This window comes from Eutrigla gurnardus (genome assembly GCF_963514095.1).
Source record: "Eutrigla gurnardus genome assembly, chromosome: 3".
Lineage (NCBI taxonomy): Eukaryota > Metazoa > Chordata > Actinopteri > Perciformes > Triglidae > Eutrigla > Eutrigla gurnardus.
In genome coordinates this window covers 18,173,819-18,193,800 of record NC_139917.1, presented here as the reverse complement: position 1 = coordinate 18,193,800, position 19,982 = coordinate 18,173,819, and the positions used below count along the sequence as shown (strand labels likewise).

Genomic DNA, 19,982 nt, shown 5'->3' with positions numbered 1-19,982 from the left:
ACTGTGTTTTTTATTATTTCACATTGGAGCGGCGCAACATTGACTCATTATTATTATCGCTTTATAAAGTTGATACAGGTAACACACGTGAGGTCCTGGTTGCTTAGTTACACTTCCAGCAGACAAGGAGCAACATGAGCATCATGCAAGTATTCACTCTCTTTTAGCTCTGTTTTGGTCACTACCTCCTGGGGGAAATATCTGTCTTTTTTTTTATTTTTAGATTGTTCACTGAAAAAGGCCATCAGCTGCCGGAAATAATGCTCATGGTGTGAGTGAATAAAAACTAATGAGCTAGTATATTTGCTCATTAGTACAGCTGAGGCTGATGGGAATGCCATGAGTTTTCTGGGTATTTGGTCATAAATAACACATTTTGGACCTGAGGGGTGGGAAAAATGTAATCTTGACCACAAATGTCAACCTTGTGTTGGAGCCAGTGGAAAAGCCAGGGCATGAAGTCAGCGAGCTAAATCCACCAGGGTCTGCAACACTTTTAATGGGACTCCATCCAATGGTTGCTGCACAAACCAACAAAGTGATCCATAGGACCAAACTGCTAGCGTGGCAAAAATGTGTGTTTCACATTTTGACTTGAATTCTTTCTAATGGCCAGCAGGGGGTGATTTCCCTGGTTGCAAATAGAGGTCTGTATAGAAGTCTTGACCCCACTTCTCATTTGATTTATTAACTTCGTAAACATTGTAAACATGAGTTTATGGTCAATCAATTCAATCGCTAGTTTCCTGTATTCTTCACATTATTTAGTAAATTAGGGTCCCAGTTAGAATAAAATAGACAAGTGTGGCTACCTCATGATTGACAGGTCACTACCACAGCCACAAATCCTGCTTGGCAAAGGCTTGACCTGCCGTTCTCAGCCTCTGATTGGCTAATACTAATTGGCTCTGTGGTTGGACCCCAATTATGTCTCTGTGACCTGTGACAACAATTTGGCTCCTGGCGGGTTCAACTACATCAGTTTGTCCACCGCTACAGAGAGAAGGTTAAGTTCTCAGACCATTTATGTTGAAGGATGTATACTTTGCCAACCAACTAACGATTGCCTACAAACAGCAGGCTTGTTTCAACAACAAAACTCCAATAATGTAAGATCCAGCAAATTGGGGACTATTGGAAAAACAGGACAGAAAAATGTTGTTCAACAGAGTAAAACAAATCACCTTAAGTCAGCAGACTGAAGTAAAAAAAATGGTTTTAGCGTTGCTCTTGTGCCTTTGTTGCAGCACACTTTGAAAGTTGTTTGGACGGCAATTGTGGTGGTTAATTAGCTTGAGGAATGTTGTGTGCATCCAGCCCGAGGGCAAAGCAGAGAATGGAAGAGGTTGTTTTGAGGCAGCCAGTCCTCCGTAAACTCTTATGTAAGGCAGAATCTGCATCCTGTTTCTCTCAGCTACATTATTGATGCAGGCTTCTGTTACCACGCTGAGCGTGTTTGTGTGAGGACGTGAGCGTGTACACCTGTAACTCACTAGCTCTTGCCGAATAGCGTCTCACCTTTGCTGCTCTGTAGAAAGCGTGGTCTCCTCCAGCTGACGTCTTGCCACCTTCTCTCCTCCTCCTTTCCACCTCTCTGCAGGCTCCCCTTGTTCTGCCTTTGCCTCCTTTCTTCCCCCCCCCCCCACTAGTACTAACGCAAGTCCCCTTCCTCCTCCTCTTCTTCTTTCTCTCTCAGGCCTTCATTTCTCACTAGCAGATGTTCTCGGCACCATGTGGGAGGACATTCCTCTTCTCTGAAAGCTTTAGAAAAAGACTTACATCAAGTAAGGAGAAATCAAACGAGTACGACGGCAACACGACCCCCGCCTGCGTGTCCTGCTTCACCCTGCTAGAGAAGGTGTCATGTTAAAGATCAGAGTGCTTTTGCCTTTTTATAACGCAGTGTTACACAATATCTGTAAGGTCGTAGAAGTGCATGCATACACACAGATGCAAAACGCTGCATGACTGAGCAGCCGAGACGACCGGGAGTCGAGTAGAAGAATGCTCACACATACAAACACACAAAGTATGAGGGAGGCAGAGAGAGAGGAAAGCAAATACCTGACTCCTCAGACCTTATGGGTTCTTTAAAAATTCAAACATGCCAAAAGAGCACCGTGGGAGTCCTCCCGCAGGTCAAGAGTGAGGAAGGGATGAGCGCCAGAGAGGATGGGAGGGGAATGATAGAGAGAACATGAAAGAACAACGTCTGGCTCTCTGTAGAGCTTAAGGGAAATAGGGGGGGAATGTCTGTTTATTTATGAGTGAGTGAGTGAGTGAGTGAGTGAGTGAGTGAGTGAGTGAGTGAGTGAGTGAGTGAGTGAGTGAGTGAGTGAGTGGGGAAAAAAGGGACAGTAGATGGAGAGTGGGTTAAATGTGTGTGTCTGTGTGTGTGGGGCCATGTAAGACATGGTGGCTGGCCGCTGGAGTAAGGTGACCCACTTACACACACACACACACACACACACGTTCATGCCTCCGCACACTTCCGAACACACCTCACCCGCTGGAGACTGGAGGATGCTTTGGCCCCATTTCAGAGAGTAATGTGTTTCAAGAGTTGTGGGAGATGAGGTAGTAGGTGGTGTGTGTGTGTGTGTGTGTGTGGTGGGGGTAGCAACAGTACAGAAGAAGATGTCGGATTAAGGGATGAAGCAAAGGAAGCAAAAAAAAGATAGAGTTCACTGAATAGATGTACAGTAGGATGTACACACCAGGTGGCCCTGCGTATCAAAATACATGAGCGGGGAATATGCCGCACCTTGTTAAAGTGTGCGTCTGTGAACACATCTCCCTCCGAACTAATGTAGTACAGCCATTGACTCTGTGTACCGCCGTGACATTCAGCAGAAAGGTCAACCCCTCCCTGGTATGCACGAGATAACAGGCCAGACACATCCATAGTCCTCCACAGACAAACAGTGAGATGATACAAGATAACGTCACACAAATGAAGAGGCGATTAACCTGAATTCATTATGCATCCAGTTCATTCAGGTCTGACTATCTGATTGGCATCCATTGCAGATAGGTGGCTGGCTTGGAGCAATCATCTCTCTGGGAATTAACTCATTCACAACTTTCGAGGGCTAATAGAAAGGCAGGAAGCGTGAGCAGGAGATAATAGGAGATGTACAATATCACCATCTAGTGGAGAAAATTCACCACAACGGATCAACATTATTTATCGCACAGGATATTATCCCCTACCAACTCAAAATATAGTCTGTCATCAACTTTCTTTCTCCTGGTGGGTTCTCCTGACAGGCCTTTGCAGTAAATAGTCTTTAGTGGCAGCTCTCCTCAAACAAGCTGGTCCCAAGACACTTAAAACAAAGCATCCAAATACAATACAGCCCCCACACGCAATACAAAGTGATGCTCTGAGTTGGTTCTTGTTTGAAATTGCATTCAGCTCCGTCAGGAAAACACACAAAACACACATTGGCTCCACTCCCCTCTACCCAGCAGCCATTGCATATCTACCTATAACAACACATGACATGCAACAAAGGCTGAACCGGGGCCTGAAGGTTTAGGTAACAAAATGGCAGAACACTTGCATAACTCCCATTATTTTTATTTATTTATTATGACTTAATGGAAGTGTACTAAATTGCTCTATTTTTGGGAATTACACTTATTTGCTTTCTTGCTGGGAGTTCGATGAGATGAGTCATACCACTCTCCTGTCTGTTTGATTCACATGAAGCTGGAGGCAGCAGCCAGCTATCTTAGCTTAGCATAAAGGCTATAAACAGGGGTAAAGAGCTAGCCGTGCCCAATGTGCTAGAGAGTTTTTAAAGGTGCCGGTAGCAGACTTTGTTTAATTTGGACAGAGCCAGGATCACACCACATGTATTACATTTTGTGTGTGTGTGTGTGTGTGTGTGTGTGTGTGTGTGTGTGTGTGTGTGTGTGTGTGTGTTTGTATTTAATTTCATACAGCCAGGCGTTTTAACTGTCACTGCTCAGCCACACCTGGTGGAGGAGTCTCTGGAGAGGTGGTGTGAGGTGACAAGCATGATGTCAGTTGGTCAAGCTGGACTGGTTTTACTGGATTCATCAGAAGACGAACACTCCAACTACTGTTCATGTATAGTGAAACAACTTCAGCACCCGTGCTGATTGGAAACAGGGTACAGTGTAAGGGGAACTACAGTGGGAGGAGAGAGGATACTTGGATGCAGAACAGATTATAATCAATCAACCATCCAAAGACCATTGTATGATGGGATTTCTTGCTGCTGTGGGTCTTAATCAATGCATCAATACTGTGTTTATTATTCAGACATTTAGAATAAGCATTCGTTATATCAGGTACCACAGTGTGGAGAAGATCAGGGTGAATTGGAAAACAATATTTACCATTATTTATTATGAAACAGCATTGGCTCTGATTCATGTGACTGCAAAGTCATGCAGGGCCTCAGCAGATATCACGTGTACACAAGCGATTAACACATTCAAATGTGTTAGATATGACCGAGTGTGCTGAAGGTTTAATTAATGCAACAACTTTAAACGGGACGCCTGTAGGTGCCGTGTCAAATGGAACAGGGTAGTAACACTGTTGTGAGCCAAACACATTAAGTCTGAGGGTGTGGACAAACACAAATCAGCAAAGTCAACACATCAATAGTGAAATGTCTGAACATGCAGATAATATCTGTTCTGGTGGTGAGACAGGCCACAGGAAGCAGATACACTCTTTGCTTTGCTATATGACACACCACTCCAATGACTGATCTCTTAATGCCACATATTATTATTACGTCTACCAGAGCAATGAGAACATGGGAAACATGTGTGAGTGTTCTTTCCAAGATAATTCCCACTCTCATTTCATGAAAGTCTCTTACCATAAAAGGGAAACTGATCCAGAAGAATAATTTCAGGGAAGTATTGCAGGGTTTCCCTAATTTGGTATGAATACAATACAAATAGCATGACTACAGGACTTTCACAACTGCCTTCTGTATTGATACAGTTGCACATTGTCAGATTGGTAATCTGTTGTTGATGTATTTGTCCGACAGATGTCGCTTTTGAGCAATAAATACAATTTGACAATCCTGTATTTAACGTCCTATTAGCGATAACACTGATGTATATGACTCAAATGATTGATTCACGTGATATAAGAGTAGCTCAAAAACAAACACACAGTTCCGTGTATTAGTGAAATAAGGGAAATGAAAAGCTGTTACGCGGTTTATTATTAACCGGAGTAACTACTCAGTTCAATACAAAACAGCGCTGGTCGGTTTACTCCCGAGTCTCATAAAAAAAATAAAACCTGTAGCTAGTTTATATAATAAAATGTATTAAAAATCAACGGGGAACACACGGGACACATACAGCTGACCTTGGATGCAATGTCTACTCTTCTCCCCCACTCTCACTAATGGAATGTGCGGTTTCCGATCTGATCCTAGGTCTGTACCGTCCGCGCGCTTCCAGCCGGGGACCACGTGTCTCTCTTTCCGGCCTGCCAGCGGACCATGTGGAACGGCAAGATGGCGGCGCGGTGGAGGGGGAAAGACGGGGATTTAAATGCCGGCAACAGCGGGTTTCTAGTCAGCAACACGTCCAGTGAGGTACCGATTTGCTATCTTTATCTAACGGACCGAAAAAAATAGCGAAACACGAGCGGCTTCCGTGTTATATCGGGGGGGTTGTGTCGCTGGCACGCCAGGCCACATGCGCGCATGGCGACACGTGGCTTAAACAGGCTTGTAGTACTACCGAGGCAGTCACCAGTTAGTTGGCTGGGCTCACAGATTGACCGTGTGGGTTTTGGCCCACGTAGCCACGTGGACAGCTTCACGATATGTTGGTTAATATGCAGATTCAACGCGAGGATTTACACGCGAAAGCCGCCGGGGAGACCGGTTCATTTCCTCCCACGTATAGTTTACAAGACACGGCTGCACCCTCGCCACTGGCCCCTTTTAAGGCTGTTTTTTCACTTCCACCGCACTCTTAACTGTAGCGTCTTGATGTCATAATTTAAGGTTGTCTCCAGGCATGCACGGGGGTAAACTGCTGTACTGTCACAACAGCGTTTACACGTCTCGTTACATTAGTGCAGGCCCGAGAGAGAGAGAGAGAGAGAGCTGTTTAACTCCCCAGAGAGATGGCGTGCAGGTCGTGACCCGCCTCTAGGGTCGCTGTCCCCCCTCAGTCTGCTTCCTGTTCACCAGCACACTAACGTCCTGATACAACTTGGTAGAGTGAACAAAGGCACGGGGATAGTTTCACACTAGTACACTGACACACGTTCAGAAACGTCATCAGTTTTTGTTCTTTACAGAGATGAAACTAAACTTGTGACAATGAATCATTCAAGTGTTGATTTGCATACTCGTCAATGATGGTAATCTAATTAAAAGCTTTGGTTTTTGACTGTTGGTCTGGGAAAAAGACATTTGAAAATAGCATTTTGCACTATTTTCTGCTATTTTATAGACCGAACAGTTCATTGATTAATCCACAAAGTTGATAGTTATGGCCTGAAAGTTTTGTTTTAATTGGTCGAATGTCATTCTAAATCCTATGGAGATGTCGTCAATTATAAGTGCGTTTACATAGCTCATTGCATTATAAATACGAAGCATCAGCTCCACCTCTCTGTTTTCTTTGTTTTTCCTGCTGTATTTGAAGCATTGTTAAACTCGGCAGCTCTTCCCGTTTATGTTGCGAATGTTCTGGTCACACCCAGAGGAAGGGGGTATGTTGTAAGAGTACAGGAGGTGGTAATAGACCAGATCAGTAATGCATTCAAATTCACAGCAAATTGGCTGAGATATATCTATATATGTGTGTGTTTGTGTCTCTGCAGTTGGTCCTGAGTAGACTTGGCGTTGGAGGTGTGGAGATGGACGCACAGTCCTGCATGGATCACTCAATCCTGGCCATTTTCGAAGACTCTGCTGTCTCATCAGAGGTCAGCATGTTTTCACAGAGCAATGGTGGTTTAAATGACGCCCGTTTCTTATGTCCGATGACAGTTTTGACTCTCCTTCAGGGTACAAAGTTGACACTTGGCACATGTAGAATATGAATTTTCCATATAAATGAACACATCTGGATCCCGGTGCTCCTTTTCAGGACAAGAGTGGCGCGGAGGAAGAGAGTGAGACGCTGCTGTCGGCCCTGACCGAGATGCTGGACAGTGTGGGGGATGACGACGGGACTCTGTCTCCCTTTGACACTCTGCCAGACTCCAAGCTCCTCACCCACCCGGAGCTCAGGGACAACTCGGTGGTGGGTGCACATTCAGCAATAAGAAATACAAGCTTAAGAATTACTTAATTGGAAACAATTCAATTCAACTCCCAAACATGTAGCTGTACCTTGTGGTTATGCTGGTTCAAGTCAGATTAACAATGAGCACCTCATGGTAATAACATGGATTCGGCTGCTTTATTTGGACTTAAATGTTAGATCAAAATGAGCCACGTGCCTTGATAAACAGCACTGAACACGCATGAACACAATAGTGAAGTACATGCAAAATAGGCTCGTATAAGATTTATGATGTCCCATTTTTATTATATTGTTATATTATTATTTCTGCTGCCAGAAGATTAGACTCCCAGGATCTAAATGTTTCTTTCTCTGTCTCTTTAGGAATTTGCGGGCAGACTTAGACCAAGATCCAAATCACCAAATGCAACATTCACAATCAAGGCTGATGATGAAATGGAAGATGATTGCAAATTGGAAAGAAGTAGCCCTCCACAGCTACTCAAACAACAAAGCCTCTCCAGAAATAAGAAAGCGGAGGCCGAAGTCGAGGTCTTCACCTCGGTTTCTCTCGTCAACCTGGTGAGGCTCATGCACCCGTACTGCCTGAAGTTGCGTGTGGAAGAGGAGGGGGATGAACTGAGGAAGAATCACACGTTCTCTCAGGAAGAGGTGTGGAAGTACGAGAGACCCAGTGAAGAGAGCGACGAAGAGATAAATGTTGTGTCTGATGATGAGGTAACTGTGGGAGGCACAAAGGAGGAAGATGAAAGGGGAGTTGATAGTAACCGTTTGAAGAGTGTATTGCTGAATAGAAACTCATCCGGAGCTCCCCCATCCAGAGAGAAGAAAAGGGTGAGCTTTGGCCTCGTTCAAGTGGCTTCATTTGAATCGGCGGAAAAGGAATTGAACGGGACGCACTTAACAAGTGGGCACACAAGTGAAACTGTGTCACTTCCACTGAACACCACCGAAGCACTCGTAAATCCAGCTGGCTCGGCACTTGAACCGCAAACGTCGTCCTCAGAAATGAACAGTAACAAGGCGGAGGTTCTGCTACTTAGAGGTGAGACGAAGGCCAAATCGCTCAGCCTCCAACAGTACAGACAGCTGCGCCAACAGAGGCAGCCCCTGGTGGAGAAACAGAGGAACTACATCACAATGTGGCCCTGTGTTTCTGAGCCCCCGAAGGAGCTGACCCCCATCCTCTGTTTACAGGGACAAAACAGCGGTGGACCAAAGGCAGCGCACCGCTATCCGGATGGTAGAAGAAGTGATGCTGAGCAGCTCCATAGATCTCAAACTCCTGGTCACAAGTCTCATTGCATCTCTGCTGCGCCCAAACCTCAACCCTCAGAGGCCAAACCATCCACCCATCCGCGCTGCAACGGATTGAAGCGCCCAAGAACTGAATCCAAAACCTTCTCCCCTGCCAGTCTGCAGCCAGACGTCACAGCTAATCCAAATGTTACTGTGCCCGAAAGCAAAAAAAGTCCAGTAAAGAAACCAACACTGCTCAGTAGTGATCCCCCAAATCCTGTCCTCCTCCCGCTGACAACCCAAACAACATCAACCACAATGGAGCTCCTCAACAGAGACTCCAACCTCAGCAGCACCAGGCACTTTCCAGGAAACCAAAATGAATCCTCAGGCTCATGTCTTAAAAGACAGCCGTCCTCCTCAGGACCAAAGCCCGAGGTGTCGTTAGGAAACCCGGGCTACACCACCCTGCTCCAGGAAATTAAAAACAAGCTGAGCGAGATAGCTTCAGGTGTCTCCTCCACAACTCCAGCACTGTTCCCAACCACAGCACAAATCAAATCAGCCCCAGAGTGCAGGAAGCCTCACCGATGCCATCCTAACCCAACGAAAGAAGAAGCCAAGCACGAACCAAAGACTCCTCTTTCTGCAAATCCAGATACAGCGAAGCAAACAACGTGTCCATCCCTCTCATCACCTGCTCCTGTAGATGCTACCATACCAGTAGATGGGACATTGTCAGAGGTTCAGCTTAATGTTTCCCCTCCTGAGGAACCTGCATCCACTCTTCAGTCTGGCTCTAGAGTGCAGACAGCTGACTCAGGTAAACTGTTGGGACAATTTTATGTGATTAGAGCTTTATTCAGTTCACTGTGTTGATGCTGAAAATAAATAATTCCTACATAGAGAATTATGAAGAGGTCTGGACCAGCTGGATCATAACAAAGCAGGCATGCCACCACGGCAAAAAAAAAATCACTAAAGAAAATTTCCATTTCTCTTCTCCCTGCTCTCCGATGTTTTAATATAACGGATGGCTGTGTTGTTGCAACCCCATGCTCCTCTACATGTGTACCTGAACTACAAGTTTCTTTCTCCACTTAATTGAATAGAAAAGTTCAAATATATATCTGTAAATGTGATATAAGTTCATCACAGTAGCCTACATTTGACTTACAATCATTTAAATTTGGACATAAAATCCAATCCAATTAATAATATTATAAAATGAGAGGGTGTAAATTATGTTTTAATGTTTCACAAACATGAGCTCTATCTCAGCCTCAGAGGGCTCTAAATAACAAACGACATCCTGTGTCCCTGGACTGTCTCATAATTAAAAGCTCTCTAATAAAAAACTAACTAATGGGAGTTAAATATAGACACCGCTGACTATCAATGTAATCCTCATTTTCTTCAACCGTTTAATTATTTTGCGTGAGCTAGTTGAAGTCATGCCGCCACAGTACTCTAATCTTAATGAGTTTCATGTCTGTTTGTTCTTCTACTTCAGGAATCGAAGCGCCTGATCTGACCAGCCTGCTGGAACAGTTTGAGGAAACACAAGGTGAGTAATCAGCTGATATGACACTACATTGTCGGATGCTGATGTCTGAGCTTGCGTAACGTCTTTTTCTTCCTCCGCTAGCTAAAGAGGAGAGTGTGTGCGAGAAGAAGCCGGAGCCCAAACTTGCCGCTTCACCTTCAAACCTACAGACTGATGGACACTTGGACAGAACTCAGCCCGTAGGAACAGAAAGAGCCTCTGTGGAAGCACTTGAAGCTTTCAGCACTTCAGAATCGCCTGGGAATCCAAAAACTGCCAGCAGTTCACAAGATCTTAAAACATCAGAGGGTGCCGACATCCCAGAGCCCCACGGCACTGAAATCGTCCTCAGCACTCAACAAGATTTGCCGGCAAGACGCAAAAATCTTCCATCTAAGGCCATTCAGATAATCGAGCCCCGTCCTCTACCGTCCAAGAAGACGCACGCTAGCCTCCCGGAGTTCCCTGCTGCTCATACCTCCGCCCACATGTATTCATCCGTATCCTCCGATCATGACTACTGTGGGCCCATAAACCTCACAAGTGCTTCTCAGCGTAGCAGAGGCTCAAAACTCAAGGATGTATCTCAAACATTTGAAGAATTGCAGGGAAAGACCAATGACTCAAGTGCTGCTGCCGAATGCAAAAAACAGACCTCCACCAGTGTGCTTAACACCGCCGTCAGAGCTGCTGTCAATACCTCCCCAAAGTCTGCGACACAGCGTCTCTCTGAGCAACCCAGCACTCGATCAGAGACGGGAGTGTTTTCAGGCTGTGTTGCCACAGAGCAACGGTGTGGTTGTGCAGCTGAAGACGAGCTGGCCCCGTGTACTCTCCCCACACCTCCACCCAGCCCTCCTGCCAGAGGGAGGGACAAAGGGAGGTATCGGCGAAGATCTCCTTGTTCGGACTCTAGCTCCAGCTCTGCTTCCTCGTCGTCCAGCTCAGAATCTCCTTCTCCAAAAAGACAAAAGTAAGCATCATCTGTTGAATTCATTATTCACCGTTAGTCCTCTTTGTGCCTCGCTCCTAATTCTGAATTTGTCCGTCTTGTAGGCGCCGCCACAAACGGTCAGAGAGCAGTTCATCTTCATCGTCATCCCCCTCCCGCTCCCCACCTGGGCGCTGCAGGTGGTCTTACTCAAGATCGAGGTGTAGCAGGTCGAGATCCAGATCTTGGTCTCAGTCTAGGTCCCCATCTCCTCAGGTTTGCCGCAGGCAGTGGAGAGACGTTTACAGGTTAGTTTCTGTTGGAGTTTTCCACATTCAAAAGGAAATAAACATTTACATAGGTGTACCTTTTTTAAATGTCAAATTCCCTTGCACGTCTTTCTGGCTGCTGAGTTTACGAGTGTTATTTCAGCCGCCGTCTTCCTCTCATCCCGACTCATCATCCCGACAGCAGCAGAGAGTCCAGGAAGCTCAGGAGAGAGCATGAGATCCGGATTCAGAAACTTAAAGCCATAGTGAGTATTTGTTTGTTTTATTTTATTTGTTTGTGTTGTGTTGGTTGAATGAGTGGTGAGTCATTTTAAAAATCCTCTCATACAGGAAGAGCGAAGGGTGGTGTACGTCGGCCGCATCCGCAGGTCTATGACACACGATGAGCTGAGGGAGCGCTTCTCTCAGTTTGGAGACGTAGAATGCGTGTCGCTTCACTTCAGAGATAGAGGGTAAGTGCACGATTGACAGTAGGTTTTGTCATGTTTTCATTGCCGTTACAATGGTTTTGTTTTTGTACTATTCATCTGTATTTAATCGTGTAAAAACCTTGCGTCTTTGGTTTCCATAGTGACCACTACGGCTTTGTCACATTCTACAACAAGGATGATGCTTTTGCAGCCATTGATAACGGTGGGAAACTCCGGAAGCCAGATGAGCTGCCGTTTGATATCTGCTTTGGAGGAAGAAGACAATTCTGTAATTCCCACTATGCTGATCTAGGTGAGACCTGAACCAAAGGAAAGCACAATCGTGAAGGCAAACACGTTCCCTGCTTTTACCATAAATTATTTTAGTTTTTCTCTTGGTGTCCCCGGTCAAAGTCAGTGTTGTTTTTGCTGGCTGAACTGTAGAAACAATAATATCATGTTCCTGTTAGACTGGATTGATTGGTTCAAGATTTAGCCAATGATTCAAGCATAAGCAATGTTTCCTTCCAAAAGAGACAGAAAATGTAAGAATTATTAACATGCGAGTCATTGAACATAACAGCCTGTAAATGTCCATCTCTCCCTCAGACGCAAACAGAGATGCAGAGCCGGCTCCTGCAAAGAGCAGGTTTGAGGATGTCGACTTTGATTCGTTGCTGAAACAGGCCCAGAGAGGAGTAACAATGTAGCAGAGATGACACCCAGCATGATGTGGCAGAGATCATAAAATGTTTTTTTTCATGAACCTCAGAGCCTTATGCTTGTTCTTATGTAGCAAACTTTTATGTTCGTAGTTTTTTTTATGTTTCAATTCTTATAATAATTCAGTCCTAAGTTTCTCTTAATACGCATGCAGTTATTATAAGTATTATTATGTAGCACTTTTAATTTGATAACCTGTCATTGTTTTCATTTCCTAACACCAAATGTTTTGTATATTTGTATATATGAAATAAAGGCTCTTAAATGTGTTTCCATGCACTGAGTCACCAGATTGCTTTTGCCATTCATGTTATTGGTTGTGGATGTTTGACAAGTCAGAACTGCCCACTGCCACAGTATAAGCCAGTCTAAATTTCACATGATCTCCTGAAGAAGTGACTACTGATCTGGGAGTGACCCTGAATCATGATTCTGCCTTAAATGCTGTTTCTTGCTGGTTTTCATGGTTTCTTATTTAAGTTCCTGCAGTTCTGCCGAATAAGAATCTCATAAAATGTATTTTGTTATGTAGAAATCAATCTGAATCAAATTTCAAATAATCTCTAGATAGGAAATCTCAATTCATGTGTTTTTTTGGATTGCTGCTTTTACACTGCTTAAAATGCTGGTGAATATCGGTCACAAATAATGTGACAAATGGAAAAAAAATCACCATGTGCCATACAGGATTAAAAACCAGGACCTGTGTAGTATATCTAAAACAGCATTACAAACTGGCCCAAATGACCTTGTTCAGTCAGAATATCTATTAACAGTTAAAGACCGTAAGCTATTTACTGCAGAGCTATGAAATGCCAAGGCTTTGTTGACCGTCCCTTCCATGTTTTCAGGTGAACTGTCCCTTTAAGCCACCGGGACACTGTCCCTTTAAGACGTTCACCGGCGTAAAGTCGGACTAGCGGGCACGTACAGTAGCAATGCGCATGTGTTGTTTAGGTGAACTTTAGTCATCATATCAAAACACCAGCCTTCTTTTATGTGCTAGCCGTATTTTACAACTTCAAACTTTAGACGCGTTAGTTCGCATCATCTGCGCAGTGCACGCGCTGCTTAAACCCGACCGAACTGCGCAGGCGTGACAGGACGGTGCGATACAAGTCAATCAAACTAAAGGCTGGGACATTAAGATATGACTGACAGTAGCGGAAGCAGAGACTGAGAGCACAGACAACAACGCAACACTACACTTAGCAGTAAAACATGTCGAAGCCAGGCGGTGCCGAGGGGACCGGGACCGGGACCGGGACCAAGCGGTTCATCAGTGGAGTGGTGGAAGGTGAGCAGGCGGGAGACAGGGGGGGTCCAAGCTGGACCACCAGAGCATAGTGTTGGTCCAGTAGCAGTACAGCTTTCCTCAAGCTAACAGGACAAGACGTGTTTTGTGGTGGGGACACGTTTGGTGCGTAACTTGACCTTTTGCTTTACGCAGGTTTTTACGGGCGACCGTGGACTATGGAGCAGAGAACAGAGCTGTTTAAACGGTATGGCGAATACGTCCAGGAACATAACGGTCACTGTCCTTAAAATGCCTTTAGCTCCATAGTGGGTGTTTTCCCTACACTGGTGTTGATTGTTTGCCCTTATAAGACCTTTATCAGGTAAAGCAGAAGAACAGAGAACTCTCCAGACAGATTCATAGTCAACACCTCCTAAGGTGAGGCCAATCAGGGACAATCTATAATGGACAACTACATAATTGTATATGCAAACATTGAACAATATAATGAACGTAAAAATGATATCCAAAATCATGGCATAATGACAATTAGTTGCATCTTTGGATAACATTAGCATAATATCACTGTTCAGGCTCCCCCATACATATCCCTCTAAATAAGCAGTAGGACCACAATGCAAAAGTTAGATATTTATTCATAGCAGGGATAGAAATATGTACAGGGGAAATAATCAATAACACTATCTAGTGAACATGATTGGGTTCTCTCCTGATGCCCATTTCCACGACATGTGACGTGATTGTTGATTGCTGCTGTCGGGCTTCACAGAGAACAGAAGTGGGGCTTGAACACGTACCTGTACGCCCCCAAGGATGACTACAAACACAGGATGTACTGGAGGGACCTGTACTCTGCAGAGGAGGCAGGTGAGTCTCAACCCTTTTCAAACAGAGACCATCAAAAATGTCAACACCTGCACTACAATTAAAAATCTGCGTTTTGGTGAAACGACTGCCTAACAAACGTCACGATTATTATTGTCATTATAGAATAGTAGTAATAATACATTCAATATGTTTATATTCCGTAATTTAAAAAAGTACCAAAAAAACAAAACGCTGTGGTATCTCATTCTGTATCCGTGTCATACCAAAGTCCCATATTGAGTCATCATTATCTCCTTGACATATTGTTTAATTGCTTAGTGTAGAGCCTCTCCTTTGTTTGTTGGCTGCATCTTATCAATAATGTTGTGATCCTATAGGGCAGCGATGATATGAAGTTTGACCCATCATGTCACAACAGACATCAAAGATTGTTGTACTTTTTATGACTGTTCATGGTTCATGCCTATCGATCCAAAAACTTGTTAAACCACATTTATTTTTTTTCATCTCTTGTTCTTTTCCCAGAACAACTCGTCGCCCTGATATCGGCAGCTAAACAGCACAACGTCGATTTTGTCTATGCAATCTCTCCCGGCCTGGACATTACTTTCTCCAACCCCAAAGAGGTCGCCACACTGAAGAGGAAACTGGATCAGGTTAGGACTTGTCATGCAGAGATAACGGGTGGATCACGAGAGATACTTTAATCTGGGCTGCATGTAGTTTTTATGGCTCCCTGAGTGTTTGCTTTGGACACCATATTACTTTATATGAAACATGCAGCAGTAAAAGAGGTCATCGGGTAGACGATGGCACCGACGCTGCTGCAGGTGGTCGGTTTAACTCTCCATAAGGAAATTCACTTTGCCTGGAGTTATAAAAAATGAAATGATCTCCAGTCCCAGCTGTCCTCCCTCTCACTCAGGTGAGGCAGTTCGGCTGCAGGTCCTTCTCACTGCTGTTTGATGACATCGAGACTGAGATGTGTCCAGCTGACAAGCAGGCTTTCAGCACCTTCGCCCACGCCCAGGTGGCCGTCACGAATGCGGTGTACCAGCACCTGGGAGACCCTGAGACCTTCCTCTTCTGTCCAACAGGTCAGGCAGTGGGGTTGCCTCAAGCTGCAACTCAAATAATCTTAAAAACTGGAGAGTTTTAAGCATGCATATCTATTTCTCACACTTGTTCTGTCTCTGTAACTCCAGATTATTGTGCTGCATTCTGTACTCCCAATGTCTCCCAGTCTTCATACCTGCACACTGTGGGAGAGAAGCTGCTGCCTGGGATAGACGTACTGTGGACTGGTAAGGCAGCGCTGACCCAGAATCTCCCTGAATCTCCTCAGAACTAGTCAAAGCAGCAGTTTTACACATGTTTTCACTCTCTCCTACTTGTGTTTGTTAAGGTCCCAAAGTGGTGTCCCACAAAATCTCTGTCGAGTCCATAGAAGAGGTGTCCTCCGTCCTGAAGAGGGCACCAGTCATCTGGGACAATATCCACGCAAACGACTATGACCCCCAAAGGATTTTCCTCGGACCATTTAAGGTCAGTTTTTACAAGACTGTATGTAAGCAATAAACATTGACCTTATATTAACCTACGGTCCTTTTGTTTTCATGACAGATAATAATAACAGATTACAGATTTCAACAGGAAATACCTTTTTACGTGTCTGAAAATACGAGGAAGTATCTCTTGAGAAAACCTAGAAATGAACAATGAGGAAGAACGACATTGCTCTCTCAGCCTGAAACTCTGTCTCTCTTTGTTTGTGAGACAACACTATTGTCACACTATTCATAAGTTGAGATCTCTGTGTAAACTACAGTGTAATCTTTGTCCCAAACTGATTAACATGATCTCTTCCCGTTAGGATCGTCCCACCGAGCTGATTCCCAAACTGGGAGGAGTGTTAACCAATCCCAACTGTGAGTTCTACCCTAACTTTGTGGCCATCCACACCTTGGCTACATGGTGCAAAGCAAGCGTGGATGGAGCACAGAGGGATGTGGAAATGGGTGGGTGTCTAGTTTTTTTTTCTTTGAAGTGATATAACAGCAATCAGAATATCCCAGCACAAATATGACTCTTCTTCCAGGTACAGCAATAGAACTGAACTGTGGGTGACTGCCCTACAGACATTTTTGCCGAAACACGAGATAGATATGATTGACCCATAACCCCAAATGCATCAACAAAACAGGGTCAAACCAGCAAAACAGTCAGATGTATATTAGTTACAGAAGCAGGAGCCTGAAATCTATGATGTTTGTGGATTCTGTGCATCGTCCGACTGTCTCTGACCTCCATCCCCAGGCGATGAGGAGCAGGACCCCTGCTACAGCCCCCAGAAAGCCTTGACCCTGGCTCTCACTGACTGGCTGCAGGAGTTTCTGAGCACCGATCAAAAAGGAGGTAAAGAGTCTTTGCACTAAACCACAAACAGCGAAATGATATAAAAAAAAAAAAGTGTGTCGCCTCATCCTTCCAGGCCCTTGTCGTCCTCCAGCTCGTCTCAAGGAGTCGTCAGATGAGGAGCCCATGCAGACAGACATGGGAGAGAGCTCCTATGTTCCTAGCCCCAGGGAGAACCCGCTGTACACAGCGGAGCCTCTGACCCTGGATGACCTGAAGCTGCTGTCGGACCTCTTCCACCTGCCGTATGAACACGGCCCGACAGCCAGGACCATGCTGCAGGAGCTGGACTGGCTCAAGAACCACAGCTGGGCCGCTGCTGCAGAGACGGACACGGTAGTTTTGCGTGTTTAGACTTTTTCTTTCTTTTTTCCCCGAATAATATTCACAATTAAATCAGCCTGTAAATATATGCTTAAACACCTTTTTTTTCATTTTTTTAGACTGCGGAGTGGCGCTCGAGAGCGCAGCAGTTTGACGGCATGTGTGAAGCGGTGGTGCAGATGTTCAACCGTCTGTCCAACGCCCCGAACCGCAGCATTCTGTACGACCTCTACAACTACATCTGTGACATCAAGAGTGGGGTCGGCCTGGCTCGAGCCTACGTGAAAACACTCGGTGAGAAATACAGAATCTTCTAACGCTGTTCAAACCACACAGGAGCATCCGTGAACTTTGATCACAAGTGGTGATAAATCAGTGCAGATGATCTCTGCTGAATCATCAGATGTGTTATGTTGCTCATCTTCAACCACATTTTACAGCAAATGTATTCTATCAGGGCTACTTAAGCATCAATTTATGTTGTGTTGGCTTTCCATAGGAGGGCAGAGTGGACCCTCAGCCCAGCTGATGAACGATGATCCTGAACCCTGGGGCTTCAGAGGAGGCCTCTCTGGAGAGTTCCAGGTAATGTAGTCAGAAGACTGACATATGTAATGTTTTTTCTTAGGTTATATTAAATCTACCATATTCCCCATGTCTACAGCGGTATGTCATTAATAGGACATGCATTTATTAAATATCTTATGTATTGTTATCATTATATAATTGAATATACTGTTTGTACTTGCAGAGAATGCTGCCTTGCCATGGAAACAGGGATCTGTTCAGACATCCTGCCTCGACAGCGGTTTACTGCATACGTCCGTACTGCCCCGAGGACAAGGTTAGGATGCCAGCTCTTAGGACAGTGTGAAACTTTTTTGCCAGTCAGCAGTTATGTTCCACAGTTTTGTCTTCTGCACTAGCTGGAGGTACAAAGGATTTTCAGGGAGATGCAGAGCGTTGGAGAGGACAAAGTTCCATTGAAGATGCAGCCTCCACTTATCTGTGACTGGTAAGAAAAGAGTCCCATTTCTCTCTGTCGATTCATGCTTTGTTACTTCAGTGGTAACGTTCCCTCTGGCCCACTGCAGCCTGTCAGAAGGCGAGATCTCCCCCACTCCTCAGTGTGCTCTGGTCCTAGAGGATGAGATCGGGGTGTGTGGTTACGCCCTGGCACTCACCGACGCCAAACCGGCCGCAACCAAGATTCAGGTGATCAAACGCAACATCTAAGTCGTTTTTCAGAATACAAGAAGAGGATCAAATGTATAATTTGTGTTTCATTTTATCTCATAGAGGACTTTAATTGATTCAGTGCTGGAGGACTTCCCCTCCCTGGTTACCATACAAGTGCTGCCCCGGGTCACTGATCCCTCTCCAGCCAAGCGCATGATTGGTCGGCTGTTGTCCTCCATCAGGAGCTGTGGTAGGTCAAGGCCTTGCACAAAGCCTTTTGATAATTCCTAGATGTGCATCATGAACCAATGAACCAATTAACAGACTCAGGTTTTAACGAGATGCATATTCTCCACAAGGAGGAGCTGCTCCGTTATTGTCACATTAGCGCTACACCTGCCAACCTCCAGTACTTGTAATGAGGGAAATTCACAGCAGCATCAGTTTATTTCTGCAGCTGTAGACATGATAATGCTTCCAGGTAAAGGAATATATATATATTTTTTATTATTATTTATTTTTTACAAAAAACAAAGTATCTAAAGCACATACGATGCTCAAGTACAGTTCTTAATATGTAGGGACTGCAGCTGTGCAACAATGCTGGTTTTGCATCACTGAAGCTGCACGGTTTAGCTCCAATATGTAATTTCTCTTTAAAATAACAATATTCATTATTTTCCAAGACATAGCAGAATAAACACTACATCTCTAACACCATCTTGGTTTCCCTTTCTGCAACTTTTAAGGTTCCAGAGGCGTGTACTGTGAGCTGAGGCTGAGAGATCGAAGGATGGTCGACTTTTACACTAAACTGGACTCCTTCAAACCCATACCAAATTCTGGTGTACCTCAAGACATCCTTGCCATGGGAACAAGTCTGTGATCAAGATTCTCCTGTGGTTTGTGATATGTTTTGCGATAAATTGTGAATAATTGATAACGTCACAGCATGTCAAACTGTCCGTCATTATTGATCAGTTAATATCATTAATTGTATTTAGTAGCCATCACCATTTGCTAATGTCCTCCTGCAAAGTTGTAAACATTAATCACACAAATGCTTCATGAAATGTGCGCAACAATTGTAATGCACTACTACTGATTGTGTATACATTGACATGTGATTCTTTTTTCAATAAATTTGTTGTTTTAACCCATCATAAAAGAAACCTTAAATTAATTTGTAACCCTTTTACATCACATCCCCAGTTAATATATGCTGGGGGGGAAAATCTTTGTATTTCTATATCAAAATCCAAAATTTTTCGTTCTTCTTCCTGGAAAAAAACAAATAATGACACATCAGCTAGTTCCTGATTTGATAATTGAAAATATGAACTCATGAACTCTGTGCTGCTAAGAGTTGTAGATTCGTTGATGGCTATCATGGGTCATGGGCTGATGGGTCATATTTCATATTTTGTTTTCTGGGAATACGAAAATGTTGGATTTTGATATATCAAGATATTCTTGAAATGCCTGTTTCTGTCGGACACATTAAAAACAAGATTTATACATAAAACATTCAAACAAGGGAACATTTTAATTATTTGTCATTTGA

At 44.4% G+C, this 19,982-nt stretch overlaps 2 protein-coding genes across 4 annotated transcripts; both read left to right on the top strand.

Moving 5' to 3' along the window:
• Window positions 1-5,460: 5,460 nt before the first annotated feature.
• On the top strand, window positions 5,461-12,683 carry LOC311010431 (uncharacterized protein). 2 transcript variants are annotated; one of them, XM_084004917.1, is made up of 11 exons: window positions 5,461-5,603; window positions 6,848-6,952; window positions 7,117-7,272; window positions 7,639-9,337; window positions 10,028-10,081; window positions 10,163-11,033; window positions 11,117-11,299; window positions 11,463-11,526; window positions 11,612-11,733; window positions 11,853-12,004; window positions 12,301-12,683. In XM_084004917.1, the coding sequence occupies exons 1-11, from the start codon at window positions 5,508-5,510 to the stop codon at window positions 12,399-12,401; spliced, it is 3,603 nt and encodes a 1,200-aa protein (XP_083861043.1). In that variant the 5' UTR covers window positions 5,461-5,507; the 3' UTR covers window positions 12,402-12,683. The 2 variants fall into 2 exon arrangements, with proteins under 2 accessions (XP_083861043.1, XP_083861042.1); XM_084004916.1 differs by having other exon boundaries at window positions 11,424-11,526.
• A 679-nt stretch (window positions 12,684-13,362) lies between these two features.
• On the top strand, window positions 13,363-19,786 carry ogal (O-GlcNAcase like). Of its 2 annotated transcripts, none has more exons than XM_084005613.1 (17): window positions 13,363-13,711; window positions 13,865-13,916; window positions 14,442-14,539; window positions 15,026-15,156; window positions 15,426-15,597; window positions 15,706-15,804; window positions 15,906-16,045; window positions 16,374-16,518; window positions 16,817-16,915; window positions 17,010-17,251; window positions 17,359-17,533; window positions 17,739-17,824; window positions 17,991-18,083; window positions 18,166-18,254; window positions 18,334-18,454; window positions 18,539-18,668; window positions 19,168-19,786. In XM_084005613.1, exons 1-17 carry the CDS (start codon window positions 13,636-13,638, stop codon window positions 19,302-19,304), a joined length of 2,085 nt encoding a protein of 694 aa, XP_083861739.1. In that variant the 5' UTR covers window positions 13,363-13,635; the 3' UTR covers window positions 19,305-19,786. The 2 variants fall into 2 exon arrangements, with proteins under 2 accessions (XP_083861739.1, XP_083861738.1); XM_084005612.1 differs by having other exon boundaries at window positions 16,992-17,251.
• The last annotated feature ends 196 nt before the right edge of the window (window positions 19,787-19,982 follow it).

Bases quoted from the DNA above. Each gene is read 5' to 3' on its own strand.
- LOC311010431 (XM_084004916.1), top strand. From the start codon at position 5,508: ATGTGGAACGGCAAGATGGCGGCGCGGTGGAGGGGGAAAGACGGGGAT. The intron at 11,034-11,116 runs GTAAGCATCATC...TCCGTCTTGTAG, and splicing joins CCTTCTCCAAAAAGACAAAA to GCGCCGCCACAAACGGTCAG. The intron at 11,300-11,423 runs GTTAGTTTCTGT...GTGTTATTTCAG, and splicing joins CAGTGGAGAGACGTTTACAG to CCGCCGTCTTCCTCTCATCC.
- ogal (XM_084005612.1), top strand. From the start codon at position 13,636: ATGTCGAAGCCAGGCGGTGCCGAGGGGACCGGGACCGGGACCGGGACC. The intron at 17,534-17,738 runs GTGAGAAATACA...GGCTTTCCATAG, and splicing joins AGCCTACGTGAAAACACTCG to GAGGGCAGAGTGGACCCTCA. The intron at 18,084-18,165 runs GTTAGGATGCCA...CTTCTGCACTAG, and splicing joins CGTACTGCCCCGAGGACAAG to CTGGAGGTACAAAGGATTTT.